Genomic DNA, 12,792 nt, shown 5'->3' with positions numbered 1-12,792 from the left:
CAGTTGAACACCCGTAGCTGCTGTTGGAGAACAAAAGTGGGAACACATATTTTTTCATTATAGGATTCTTAACAGTTGACAGTGTTTATCATTAATTTTAACAGTGAATATTCCAAATAGGTTGGCCTCAGAGGTACAATCACTAGCCCAGAACTGACAGGAATATGTACAGAAAGACTGTCACCCAGAAGGCAGACAGGACTTAGAGTTAAATCTACTGTTCCTACCCTTCCTTCTTCTCCAGTAATGTTTTTTTCAGCTATGCATAGTAGAAGAAATAAGGGCTAACAGAAGAAACTTCACATTTTCTCACTCCCACAGAATGTTTGCATGAAGACTTCAACCTAAATTTGTAATGGTCTAGAACTGACAAAAGACACTGAAAGCACCACAAACTAGAGAAAACTATTATTAGTAATACATTGTACCTCAGATTGTATTCACTCCCCCTCTCTTTAGTAATAGAATCACCTAGGTTTTATTGGGACACATGGCTACTCACACAGATGTTACATGTAGTCATGTGAATAAGCTTAGGAAATAGAACACGAGAAAAAATTGATATGTAAGCTTACAGGTCTATCCTTACAGGCATTGCTGCTTACCCTAACTTGAAAGTTGGGGATAGGAACAACTACAATAAGCATCTGGGGCCCAGAAAGTACAAGATGAGGGCAGCTTGGTTCACCTGCCAGACCTAGACTGTTCATATGTAAATAGCAGATAAAATTGTAACCTATTTAAAGTACTCTGTTTTGGACTTTTTCTGTTTCCCAGCTTGGTCTCTACCGTAATAAATGACCTTGAGTTAGTTCATTGCTTGAGTAAACCCCTATGAACTTTAAATCCCACTCTAGGTACGTTTTAGCTAATTAGAAGTGAAGCAAGGCTAAGAGAGAAAGAATGTAGCGAGGTCTTTTCTTCAGTTCCATAGCTAATGAATGTAGAAGAAACATGAAGCTGGACTTCAAGATCCCTCCATTCTAGATTCATATTGGCATCATATTGGGTGGTTATAAAAAAAATGCCTCCTACTTTTAGTTTCAGGATCTTCACCTTTGAAATGATTTTCTAAAGCTGTGATCTCTCCTTTTCTGAAACCTTACCTGTCCTTCTCAGATGTGTTGTGCCATTCCAGTTCCCAGCTTCTATCAGGGCAATAATCCCACTCCACCTCTTCTGCCATGATGTAGTAGACTCTTGAAGCTTGGTAGTGTTGTCGTGGGCTGTCTTGACGACCAGAACACTGGGAGACATTGTAAACTGCCCTCATCCCTGCTTCTCTGTGGCTGCCTGCTTGGCAATAGATTTCAAATGTCCCTAAAAGATAATTGGAGAACAAAATCTAAGTGAGAATACCCATGAAAGCACATGGGGATATCGACCCTTTTCCTAGCTATACTTCAGAGGAAAGACAGTTTATGAGAAAGCTCTTATGTACATTAAAGTGCATTAGAATTTGTTGAGATTACTGGCATTGGTGGTTCACACCTTTAATCCCAGCACTCGGGAGGCAGAGGCAGGTGTGTATCTCTGTGAGTTCAAGGCCAGCCTGGTCTACAGAGCAAGTTCCAGGACAGGCTCCAAAGCAATACAGAGAAACCCTGTCTGGAAAAACAAACAAAAAATTGTTGAGACTAAAGACCCAGAAGAGTTCCAGTTCCAAAGCCACTGTGTTAACCACTAACATTTTCCAGGAGAATAAGGAACTCTTCCAGGGTTGCCGCATCATTGGAAGCCCTTGTTCTTAGGTAGTGAGTAACCCTATTTGTTACTTATTAGCCATCTAAGCTTGTACAGGTTTTCAATGCTCTGTGTTTCAGTTTCCTCTTCAGTAAATTGAGAAACATTTTGCTTACTCCTTTTGGCTGTTTTACAAGACTGCTCAGCAAGTCAAGGTATTTTCCCCAGGAGTCTGGCAATCTGAGCTCAATCCTTGAACCCACAGTAAGAGTAAAAACCCACTTCTAAAAGTTGTACTCTAATTTCCATGTGTCATACCATACACGCCACCGGACTCACCCATTCACATCATACATAAATACATGGCCAATAGTAATTAACCCAGAAAGAAATACAATATATATCACCATGTCTAACAAATGTTCAGTAATTGAAATTATAAATAAACAGTAAACAATACAGCTTAATAATTATCATTTGATAGAAACACTGACCTCTTTCTTCCTATGAAATAACCCCAAAATATAAAACCCTACCAACAACAACAACAAACAAACCATATGGATTTAAATAGATGTTTAAAAGAAACTGTCTGATGCTTACATGCTAGATCTTTTTAACTTTTTCCTTTTATTTTGTTCTCTGTCTCTGTCTCTCTGTCTCTCTCTCTCTCTCTCTTCTCTCTCTCTCAGACAGGTTTCCCAGTGTAACCCCATGTAACCCTAGCTGTCCTAGAACTTGCTTTGTAGATCAAGCTGGCCTCAAATTCAGAGCTCCACCTGCCTCTGCTTCCCAAATGCTGGGATCAATGGTGTGTGTCACCACACATCGCTTACATGATAGATCTTGTAAAGATGGCATCTTAGGTTTTATACCATGAAATGTTCAGATGTCTATCTTGGATATCTGTGATGCAGAGCTACATGGACCTGTCTCCAGCCACAGGTTTCTGTGTCATAAACTCTGGCTCAGATTATGTTAATCAAATGGAGCTAACTATCTTACATTTATTATTTTCCTCCTTCCTTACTTTGTGGTCTACTGCCTACCATACCACTACAAATATTTCATCAGTTGCAAAGCCTCTTATGAGCTGTCCCTATACTATCGATCCAGCCCCATTTTCCCCACTCAATTATTTTGGTAACTAAATCTTTTTCTGACTGCCTCCTTACATATCTAATTTCTACCTTGCATTTTTCACTCATGATGTTATTCCTGTCTGAAATATATATATATATATGTTTGTCCAACTCTCAAACTCTGTGAGAGCCCACTCCTTCTTCAAGACACAATTCATAGTTTATCTCCTTTAGAAATCCCTCCCAGATGGCTTGGGCCCTAATGGACACTATACTCTTGACCTTTTCATTATTGTGTGTTCCATACATAAATGGCATGGTAAGAGACTGAAGTATTCTCTATTTAAAATTAGTGCCTTAGATTATTTGATAGACATCTTGAAAGAAAGGGTCTTCTCATTTCTTTTCATATCTACCTCCCAGGTCTTCTATCTTCATCATCCTCTATATCCATTCCATCAGTAAATCCTATCACATCTTCATTTAAAAGTCAGTAATTTCAGAAATGAAAAGGGGGAAATAACAACAGACTCTGAGGAAATCCAGAGAATCATTAGGTCATACTTTGAAAACCTGTACTGCACAAAATTCGAAAATTTAAAGGAAATGGATGACTTCCTGGATAGCTATCACTTGCCAAAACTAAATCAAGAACAGATAAGCAATTTAAATAGACCTATAACCCCTATGGAAATAGAAGCAGTCATCAAAAGTCTCCCAACCAAAAAAAGTCCAGGTCCAGATGGCCTCAGTGCAGAATTCTACCAGAAATTCAAAGAACAGCTTATACCAATTCTTCTCAAAGTGTTCGACAAAATAGAAGCAGAAGGGTCTTTGCCAAACTCTTTCTATGAGGCTTCAATAACCTTGATCCCCAAGCCACACAAAGATACAACTAAGAAAGAGAACTTCAGACCAATATCCCTCATGAACATTGATGCAAAAATACTCAATAAAATACTAGCAAATCGGATCCAAGAACACATCAAAACAATCATTCACCACGATCAAGTAGGTTTCATCCCAGGGATGCAGGGATGGTTCAACATACGAAAATCCATCAACGTAATCCACCATATAAACAAGCTGAAAAACAAAAATCACATGATCATCTCACTAGATGCTGAAAAAGCCTTTGACAAAATCCAACACCCCTTCATGATAAAGGTCTTGGAGAGATCTGGGATAACAGGAACATACTTAAACATAATAAAAGCTATATACAGTAAACCAACAGCCAACATCAACCTAAATGGACAGAAACTCAACCCAATTCCTCTAAAATCAGGAACAAAACAAGGCTGTCCACTCTCTCCATACCTTTTCAACATGGTACTTGAAGTTCTAGCCATTGCCATTTGACAACAAAGGGGGATCAAGGGGATACAAATTGGAAAGGAAGAGGTCAAACTTTCACTGTTTGCAGACAATATGATAGTTTACATCAATGACCCAAAGAACTCTACCAGGGAACTCTTACAGCTGATTAACACCTTCAGCAAAGTGGCAGGCTACAAGATCAACTCAAGAAAATCAGTAGCCCTACTATATACAGATGATAAAAGGGCTGAAAAAGAAATCAGAGAAATATCACCCTTTAAAATTGCCACAAACAACATAAAATACCTAGGGGTAATGCTAACCAAACAAGTGAAAGACCTGTATCGTAAGAACTTTGAATCTTTAAAGAAAGAAATTAAAGAAGCCCTCAGAAAATGGAAAGATCTCCCATGCTCTTGGATAGGTAGGATCAATGTAGTAAAAATGGCAATCCTGCCAAAAACAATCTACAGATTCAATGCAATCCCCATTAAAATCCCAGCACAATTCTTCACAGACCTTGAAAGAACAATAATCAATTTTGTACGGAAAAACAAAAGACCCAGGATAGCCAAAACAACCCTGTTCAACAAGGCAACGTCCGGAGGCATCACTATCCCTGACCTCAAGCTCTATTACAGAGCTATAGTCCTGAAAACAGCTTGGTATTGGCACAAAAATAGACAGGTAGACCAATGGAATCGAATTGAAAACCCGGGTATTAATCCACACACGTACGAACATCTGATCTTTGACAAAGAAGCTAAAAATATACAATGGAATAAAGAAAGCATCTTCAACAAATGGTGCTGGCATAACTGGAGACTGGCATGTAGAAGAATATGGATCGATCCATGTTTATCGCCATGCACAAAACTTATGTCCAAATGGATCAAAGACCTCAACATAAATCCAGCCACACTGAATCTCTTAGAAGAGAAAGTGGGTGGTACCCTTGAACGAATTGGTACAGGAGACAGCTTCCTGAACATAACACCACTAGCACAGACAGTGAGATCCACAATCGATAAATGGGACCTCCTGAAACTGAGAAGCTTCTGTAAGGCAAAGGACACAGTCAGCAAGACAAAAAGGCAGCCCACAGAATGGGAAAAAATATTCACTAATCCCACATCTGACAGAGGGTTGATCTCCAAAATTTACAAAGAACTCAAGAAGCAAGTCTCCAAAACATCAAAGGACCCAATTAAAAAGTGGGCTGCAGAACTAAATAGAGAGTTTTCAATAGAGGAGTGTAAAATGGCTGAGAGGCACTTGAGAAAGTGCTCAACATCCTTAGCCATCCAGGAAATGCAAATCAAAACAACTCTGAGATACCATCTCACTCCTGACAGAATGGCTAGAATCAAAAACACCAATGACAATTTATGCTGGAGAGGATGTGGTGAAAGGGGGACACTCCTCCATTGCTGGTGGGAGTGCCAACTGGTTCAGCCCCTTTGGAAATCAGTATGGAGATTCCTCAGAATAATGGGAATAAACCTACCACAAGACCCAGCAACTCCACTCTTAGGCATATATCCAAAAGATGCCCATTCATACAACAAAGATGTCTGTTCCACTATGTTCATAGCAGCTTTATTTGTAATAGCCAGAACTTGGAAGCAACTTAGATGTCCCTCAACCGAAGAGTGGATAGAGAAAATGTGGTACATCTACACAATGGAGTACTATTCAGCAGAAAAAAGTAATGGAGTCATGAGATTCGCAGGCAAATGAATGACACTAGAAGAAACCATCCTGAGTGAGGTAACCCAGTCACAAAAAGAGAAACATGGCATGTACTCTCTCATAAATGGATTTTAGACATAGATCTGGGGAGTGCCAGCCTACAATCCTATGGCCAGAGAGTCTGGGAAACAGAAACTTCATTTAGTGGCTGATCGAAGAAGAGGCAGACTCCCTTGGTTAAGTACTGAGCTGAACTCAAGAAAGCCAGTAACAGAGAGGGAGGCCTGATGATCAAAGGGATTAAGACTGGGCTGGTTTAACCCCCAGAAACAGCTGACCAGACAAAGGTTAACTCTTGAATCCCAGGCATCAGCCTGGGAATCCAGCATGGGACTGATCAAGACCCCCTGAATCTGGGTGTCAGTGAGGAGGCCTAGGTAATCTATTGAGCCTTGGGCAGCAGATCATTACCCATCCCAAGTATACACATGGACTTTGGACTCCCATAGAACAATGTGAGGTGCACTCTCACCCTGAACTCTTGGGGAAGGGTCTAGGCCCTGCCCTATATGAAATGACAGACTATGGACACCCCCATGGAGGGCCTCACCCTCCCTGGGGGAATGAGGGGATAACGGGGGGGGGTTGGGGGGAGTTGAGGGGAGGGTATGGGAGGAGTGGAGGGAAAGGGAGAGGGACCTGGAACTGACTTGTGAAGCAACCTTGTCTCTTATCTAAATTTAAACTGGAAAATAAAATAAAAGAAAATATAAAATAAAGACTCTCAAAAAAAAAGTCAGTGTTTTACTCCATTGCTGTGGGGCTCCACTTCTTGGTGCAAACCCAGTACAGCCCTTTCACATCAGCCTTCTCAGTCTATCTCTATTCATTTGTGTTCCCTACTGGCCCACAGAAACACTCTTTTCCAGTGACCCACAGCCTACTTTTCTTGGAAACAGAGAGGGAAACAATAACAAGACTAAAACACACACCCAAAAAATTCAAGAACAGATATTGACTCCAAAAAAAATCTCAAATATAATTCTAGATGTCTCAATCCCAGTGCAAAATTGCAACTCAGGAGGCAGAGGCAGGCCGATCTCTGAGTTTGAGGCCAGCTTGGTGTACAGAATGACTTCCAAGACAGCTAGGGCTACACAGAAAAACATTGTCTTGGAAAAAATTGAAACAGGAACAGCCAGGCAAATATGCCTCCACCAGAATCTAGTATTCTTACTGCAGAAGGCACTGTAGAATGTAATATAGCTGAAGCACAAGACAAGGACTTCAAAGTAGCAATTATGAATATGTTCAAGGACATTGAAGAGAATATGAATGAATCATTTAATGAAGCCCATGAGGGAAAACAGTTGAAGGAAATAATGAAAGTGATACAAGAAATGGTAGTGGAATTTAACAAAATAGAATAATTAAAGGAAATTCAAATTGAAATAAAACCGGAAATGGAAACTTTAGGATGACACAGAAAACTCTGAAGAGTCACCAATAGATTATATGACACAGGGGAGAGAATCTATAACTTTATATCATATAAAACATACCTTAACCTACTGCATGTCAATGCTTGATTTCTCTCTATATATCTTTCTTTTAAAATAGAGTCACCTTACATAGCCAAAGCTGGCCTTGAACTCACTATGTAGCAGAAACTGGATTCAAATTTGTTATCTTTCTGTCTCTGTCTCCACAGTTCTGGTAATACATGCATGAATCACCATGTTTAGCCAGACTGACATTTTACTGACTCTTGAACAAGCTATGTTTGTTCTCACTTTAGGGTATTTGCAATCACTTAGCACTCTCTGCTCAGAAATCTTTACATTGTTCCTTTTCCTCACCATTTAGGGTTCAGGTTTCAGATCACATTTTTCACAGAGTATTTCTCTTGGATCAATTTCTTTAAAATAGCATTATCACTGCCTTTTGTTTTCTAACCTGTATCAGTATCTGAATTTATTTATGTATATTAGGACACGTATGGTGGTGAATGTCTGGAACCTAGCACTTGGGAAGTAGAGGCAATATAATCAATCATAAATTCAACGCAGCAAGTTTCAACACAGCTGTATAGCAAGATCATACATCAAAACACAAAAATCACACACTCAAAAAGACTGTTGTGTGTTGTTTGAAGTATCTCTGTCTTGCCCATTTCTACTGGACCAGTTTCCCCCACACGTTGTCCCCATAGCCAATTACAAAATCATCACACCAAAGCTAATATTAAATGGTAATTGTTTGGCCAATGGCTCAGGCTGCTTACTAGCTAGCTCTACCTATAAATTAACCCATTTCTATTTGTTCTGTGCATTGCCATGAGACTGTGATTTATTGCTAATTCTCCAGCATGTTACTCCTTCAGCAGCTATATGGCATCTCCCTGACTATGCCTTCCTTCTCTCTGCATCTTTATTTGAATTTTCCCTCAGCTATATATTTCCAGGCCATTGGCTAAAACAGCTTTATTTATCAACCAAGAAAAGCAACACATATTCACAGCATACAGAAGGACATACTATATCAGTTACACATCTTATTTAACACACTATTACAATCTTAACAGTAAAAGGTGTTCAATTAATAGTGGTTTTATGACTAAATGTACCAGCAAATGGAGTGATTTATGCACACTGCCCAAAAGCCAGGCTAGTAAGGTTGTTTAGAAGGTCCTGGCACTTGTTGCCATGCCTGACATCCTGAGTTTGCTTGTGGACCTCTCCTGATGAAAGGAGAAAACCAACTCCACAAAGTTGTCATCTTAACTCCATTCAAGTGCTGTGGTATGCACACCCCCATAAATTAATTAATTGAATTAAAAAGTGAAATATCAAAGTAATGTTACAGGTCAGGACCTAGCATTTTCTTTTAAAAAGTCTGATAAACACTTGATGCTATGGAAACAACTAGAAAACATTCCAGGAAGAATCGTATAATGTTGCATACATTTTCTCATATCAATGCTGTTTTTTAGGCCACTTCTTTTTCCATACTCTTCTGTTTCAGGTTCTTAATACTGAACATCACAATATTAACACTCCACATCATTGTTACAAATAAAACATTACCACAGTTATAAATACCTTTTACCATACCATATCAAGTAAAGAAACAAATCGTTAGAGCCAACTTTCTCTAGTTAAAGTACTGCTTCTTGATGTCTGTAGTGATCTTTTCACCTGTGTCAGAGACTACAGGTGTAAAACCTCAGTCAGAATGTCTGCTTTCCTAGAAAACCTTCACTCTGTAAGTCAGGAAAACTTTTTCACAGTTCCCTCCCTGCCATAGTTCTTGGCACATAGTGCCATTATGAACTTGGTAATATCTACATACATACTACCTTTTCCCACTATCTTTAAGCTGCCTGATTCATCCATCACATAAGACAAGAAGTGGAAGAAAACAGATATCAACTCAAAAAGTTTACTAGAAAATACAAAATGAGGAATGGGGGAATAAAAAGAGGAAAAAGATAGAGGGAAGAAAAGCTACAGAATGGAAGGAGACAAATGTATGCTCATGGATAGGTAGGATTAATATAGTCAAAATAGGCATCTTACCAAAAGCAATCTACAGATTCATTACAACCCCCATAAACATTACAGAACATTTCTTCACAGAAAAGACAATTTTCAGCTTCATATGAAAACACACACACACACACACACACACACACACACACACACACACACACACACACACACACACACACACACACAAACCTATGGTAGCTAAAAACATTCTGGAAAAGAAAAACTGCTGTAGATGTCACCATCCCCAATTTGAAGTTGTACTAAAGAGCTGTAGTAACGAAAACAGCATGGTGTTGCACAAAAGCAGATATGAAACTGAAAGACTTTTGCATGGCAAAGTATACTATCATTTGAGCAAAATGGCAGCCTACAGAATCAGAAAAGTTTTTACCAACTCCACATTTGATAGAGACCTACTATCTAAAATGTATGAAGAACTAAAAAAAACTGGGTATCAAGTTATAACCCATTTCAAAAATGGGGTATAAATCTAAACAAAGAATTCTCAAAAGAAGAAACTCAAATAACTGAGAAACACTTAAAAAGAAACATGCAACATCCTTAGTCATCAGGGGAATAAAAATCAAATGCACTTTGAGATTTTATCTTACACCCATCAGAATGGCTAAGGTCAATAAAACAAATGACAGTTTATGCTGGCAAGGATGTGGTGGAAGGAGAACACTCACACATTGCTGGTGGGGAGGCAAACTTGCAAGCCACTAAAGAAATCAGTGTAGTGGTCTGCAGGAAGATAGAAATTGATCTACTTCAAGATCCTGCTATACCACTCTTGGGCATATACCCAAAGACACTTCACCTTACCACAAGACACTTGCTCAACCATGTTCATAGCTGCTGTATTCATAATAGTCAGAAATTCGTGACAAACTGTATGCAATTCACAGATGAATGGAAAAAGAAAATGTGGCACATTTACACATGGAATATTACTCAACCGTTAATAAAATAAACTCATGAAATTCTCAGTTAAATGGATAGAGCTAGGAAAAAAACATCCTAAAGAAGGTAACCCAGAAAGACAAATATAGACTGTATTCACTTCTATGTGGATATTAGCTGTTAAGCCAATGACAACCAACCTATAATATATAGAACCACAGAGATTAGGTATAGAGAAAGGAAGGTGGTAGGGGGCTCAGATAGTTCTACCTAGGAAAGAGAAATAAAATAGGTAATTAGGGAAGGGTGGGGAAGACTGGAAAAGGGTGATAAAATGGGGAGGTGAGGGAGATATAGGAATGAGGGAGGGAATACAGGGAGAGATAGCTAAAATTAAGGACATCTGAGGAGTAATATGAAACCTAACACATTAAAAGCTTCCTAAAATATATACATACATGAAAGTGATATAAATGAAACTGTCAAATAATGGGGGAGAGAAAGCCCTAATTGGACATCTCTTAGCATTCAATGAAGCTTCCAGTACTGGTAATGAATTATGCCTAACAGAATTGTTGGCCAAGGAGGTCTCATAGAAACCCCCAAACAACCCAGACTGTTCCTAAGACTATAGGTTGCTCTCCAAAAGCTGATCTCAAGGTCCCATTGCTGAAGACAACATCTACACAACTCATTGCACACAGAGAAGTTGAAATGGTCCCTCCATGGAGTCTTTACCTCTATGTACTAGTATCTTTGGTAGTGGAAGGTACTCTGCAGGCTACCAAAGGAGAAACATAAACACCAATCCATTTACAAACCTTTTGATCTGCAGTTGTGTCCTGTCTACAAGATACCCTAGTTCAATAGTAGTACAAAGCTTGTAGGAATAACCAAGCAATATATGATTTGACTTAAGGCCCATTCTAAGAGATGGAACCCATACCAAATATTGTTTGGGTGACCAAGAATCAGAGACTAGATAGTCCAGGGACCTAGGAGAAAACCAAATAATGCTGGTCTACTAAAAGAACTAGAAATAAGGTGACTCCTAATGATATTCTGCTAACTCACAGATCAGTGTTTGCTCAGTCATCATCAGAGAAGCTTCCTCCAGCCAGACAGTATGCAGATAGAGACCTAGGAGCACTAAACCTTATGTGGGAAATTTCCATCAAATCCCTCTCTTAGCCTTCAGGGAATCCTGTGAAAGAGGAGGAGGAAAAAGTGTGTGTGCCAGTCAAGGGGAGGTAGGTCACCATAGAAACAAGGACTTCTAGATCAACATACGATATCACAGTGACTGTAGCAGTATATACAGGGCCTCCAAGAGTCTAAGCCGCATGGGGTCCTAGAGCTGAAAAAAGTGGACATACGCACCCATCCTTAATCCAGAAGTTACCTCTAATTGATAACTACTTGCAAATGAAAATTTAGTTTTTTTCCAAGAGAGTCTCACTGAGGAAAAAAAAAACACTCTTAAGGGTAGGCTGCATGCCCAACAGTAAAAAGAAAACAAATGCACTGGCTTCTTTGGAGGTTTTTTGTCTCATAATGTCATGTCAGGACTTTTAAAATTATTTTTATTTTATTTATGGGATTCCTGGGTTTGGTTATGGTTAGATCTGAGTCTTTTATCTGTTTCTTGTTCTTATCTTGGGCTCTTTTTCCTTTTGCTTGTCTGTTTTGTTTTATCCCAATGTGTTAATTTCAGTTTTATCTTGTTGTATTTTATTGTATTATTATCCCTTAGAAGTATGTTCTCTTTCTTATGAGACAGGAAGTGGGTGGATCTGGATAGGAGTGGAGGTGGGGAGGAACTGGGAGAGATAAAGGGATGAGACACTCTAATCGCGATATATTATATGAGAAAACAACCCATTTTCAATAAATTAAAGACATCTTAGAGCAAAATTAAAAAGAGACAAGAGTAGAAGAAAATTGGTAAAGTAAGGAATAGAATAATGCAAATAAGGGTATAAAGATAAGTAAAACCAACGTGCAAATGGGAGGTAAACAAGAAAAAGAGAAAAAAATAAGAAAAAAGGACATCAAAGCAAGGGAACAAAACAGTACACAGGAATGAGAGATGAAAGGAAAATGAGAAATTCAGACTCACACAACAGATGAACAGACAACAGAAGACAAAAGGAGAGTGAAGAGAAATCAAATCTCATTCTTGTTTACATGATAGCAGCTCTTGTTTGAATGATACCAAGAGGATGTGCTTTTGTGTTCCTAATGTAATACTGACTCCAAGGTTATTACTAATACTTTGAAACTGACCACATTTTGGTGCCCTGTATAAGCAATCTCTAATGTGTTTAATCCACACATTTTGGTGTTCTGTGTGAGATACTTTTAATGCATTAGTGAAACATTTGAAGCACCCAGTGTGAGAGCAGGATAGCCTGAATTTATATGAGTGCATGGGGAAGATTGCTTGTGGGTGACGCATGGGATGTTAGGGATTTGAATTTTGGATGTCTCAGTTGCCAAAAGTAACAGTAGTCTGTGACTCTCCCCAAAGCTCCCTTTATATGTCTGCAGTGGGGAACAGT

General features: G+C 38.9%; 1 protein-coding gene across 5 annotated transcripts in view; it reads right to left on the bottom strand.

Moving 5' to 3' along the window:
- The window catches only part of Heph (hephaestin), a 93,488-nt gene that overhangs the window by 26,829 nt on the left and 53,867 nt on the right, over positions 1-12,792 (bottom strand). For all 5 annotated transcript variants that reach the window (XM_040744224.1, XM_040744223.1, XM_040744221.1 and 2 more), the window contains one exon: positions 1,107-1,320. In XM_040744224.1, the coding sequence (XP_040600158.1) occupies positions 1,107-1,320 (214 nt within the window). The remainder of the gene's footprint in view (positions 1-1,106; positions 1,321-12,792) is intronic.

This window comes from Mesocricetus auratus, unplaced genomic scaffold, assembly GCF_017639785.1.
Source record: "Mesocricetus auratus isolate SY011 unplaced genomic scaffold, BCM_Maur_2.0 Super-Scaffold_100003, whole genome shotgun sequence".
In the NCBI taxonomy this organism is placed as follows: Eukaryota; Metazoa; Chordata; class Mammalia; order Rodentia; family Cricetidae; genus Mesocricetus; species Mesocricetus auratus.
Note: the sequence above shows the minus strand (reverse complement) of the source record. Positions and strands in the feature narration are given on the sequence as shown.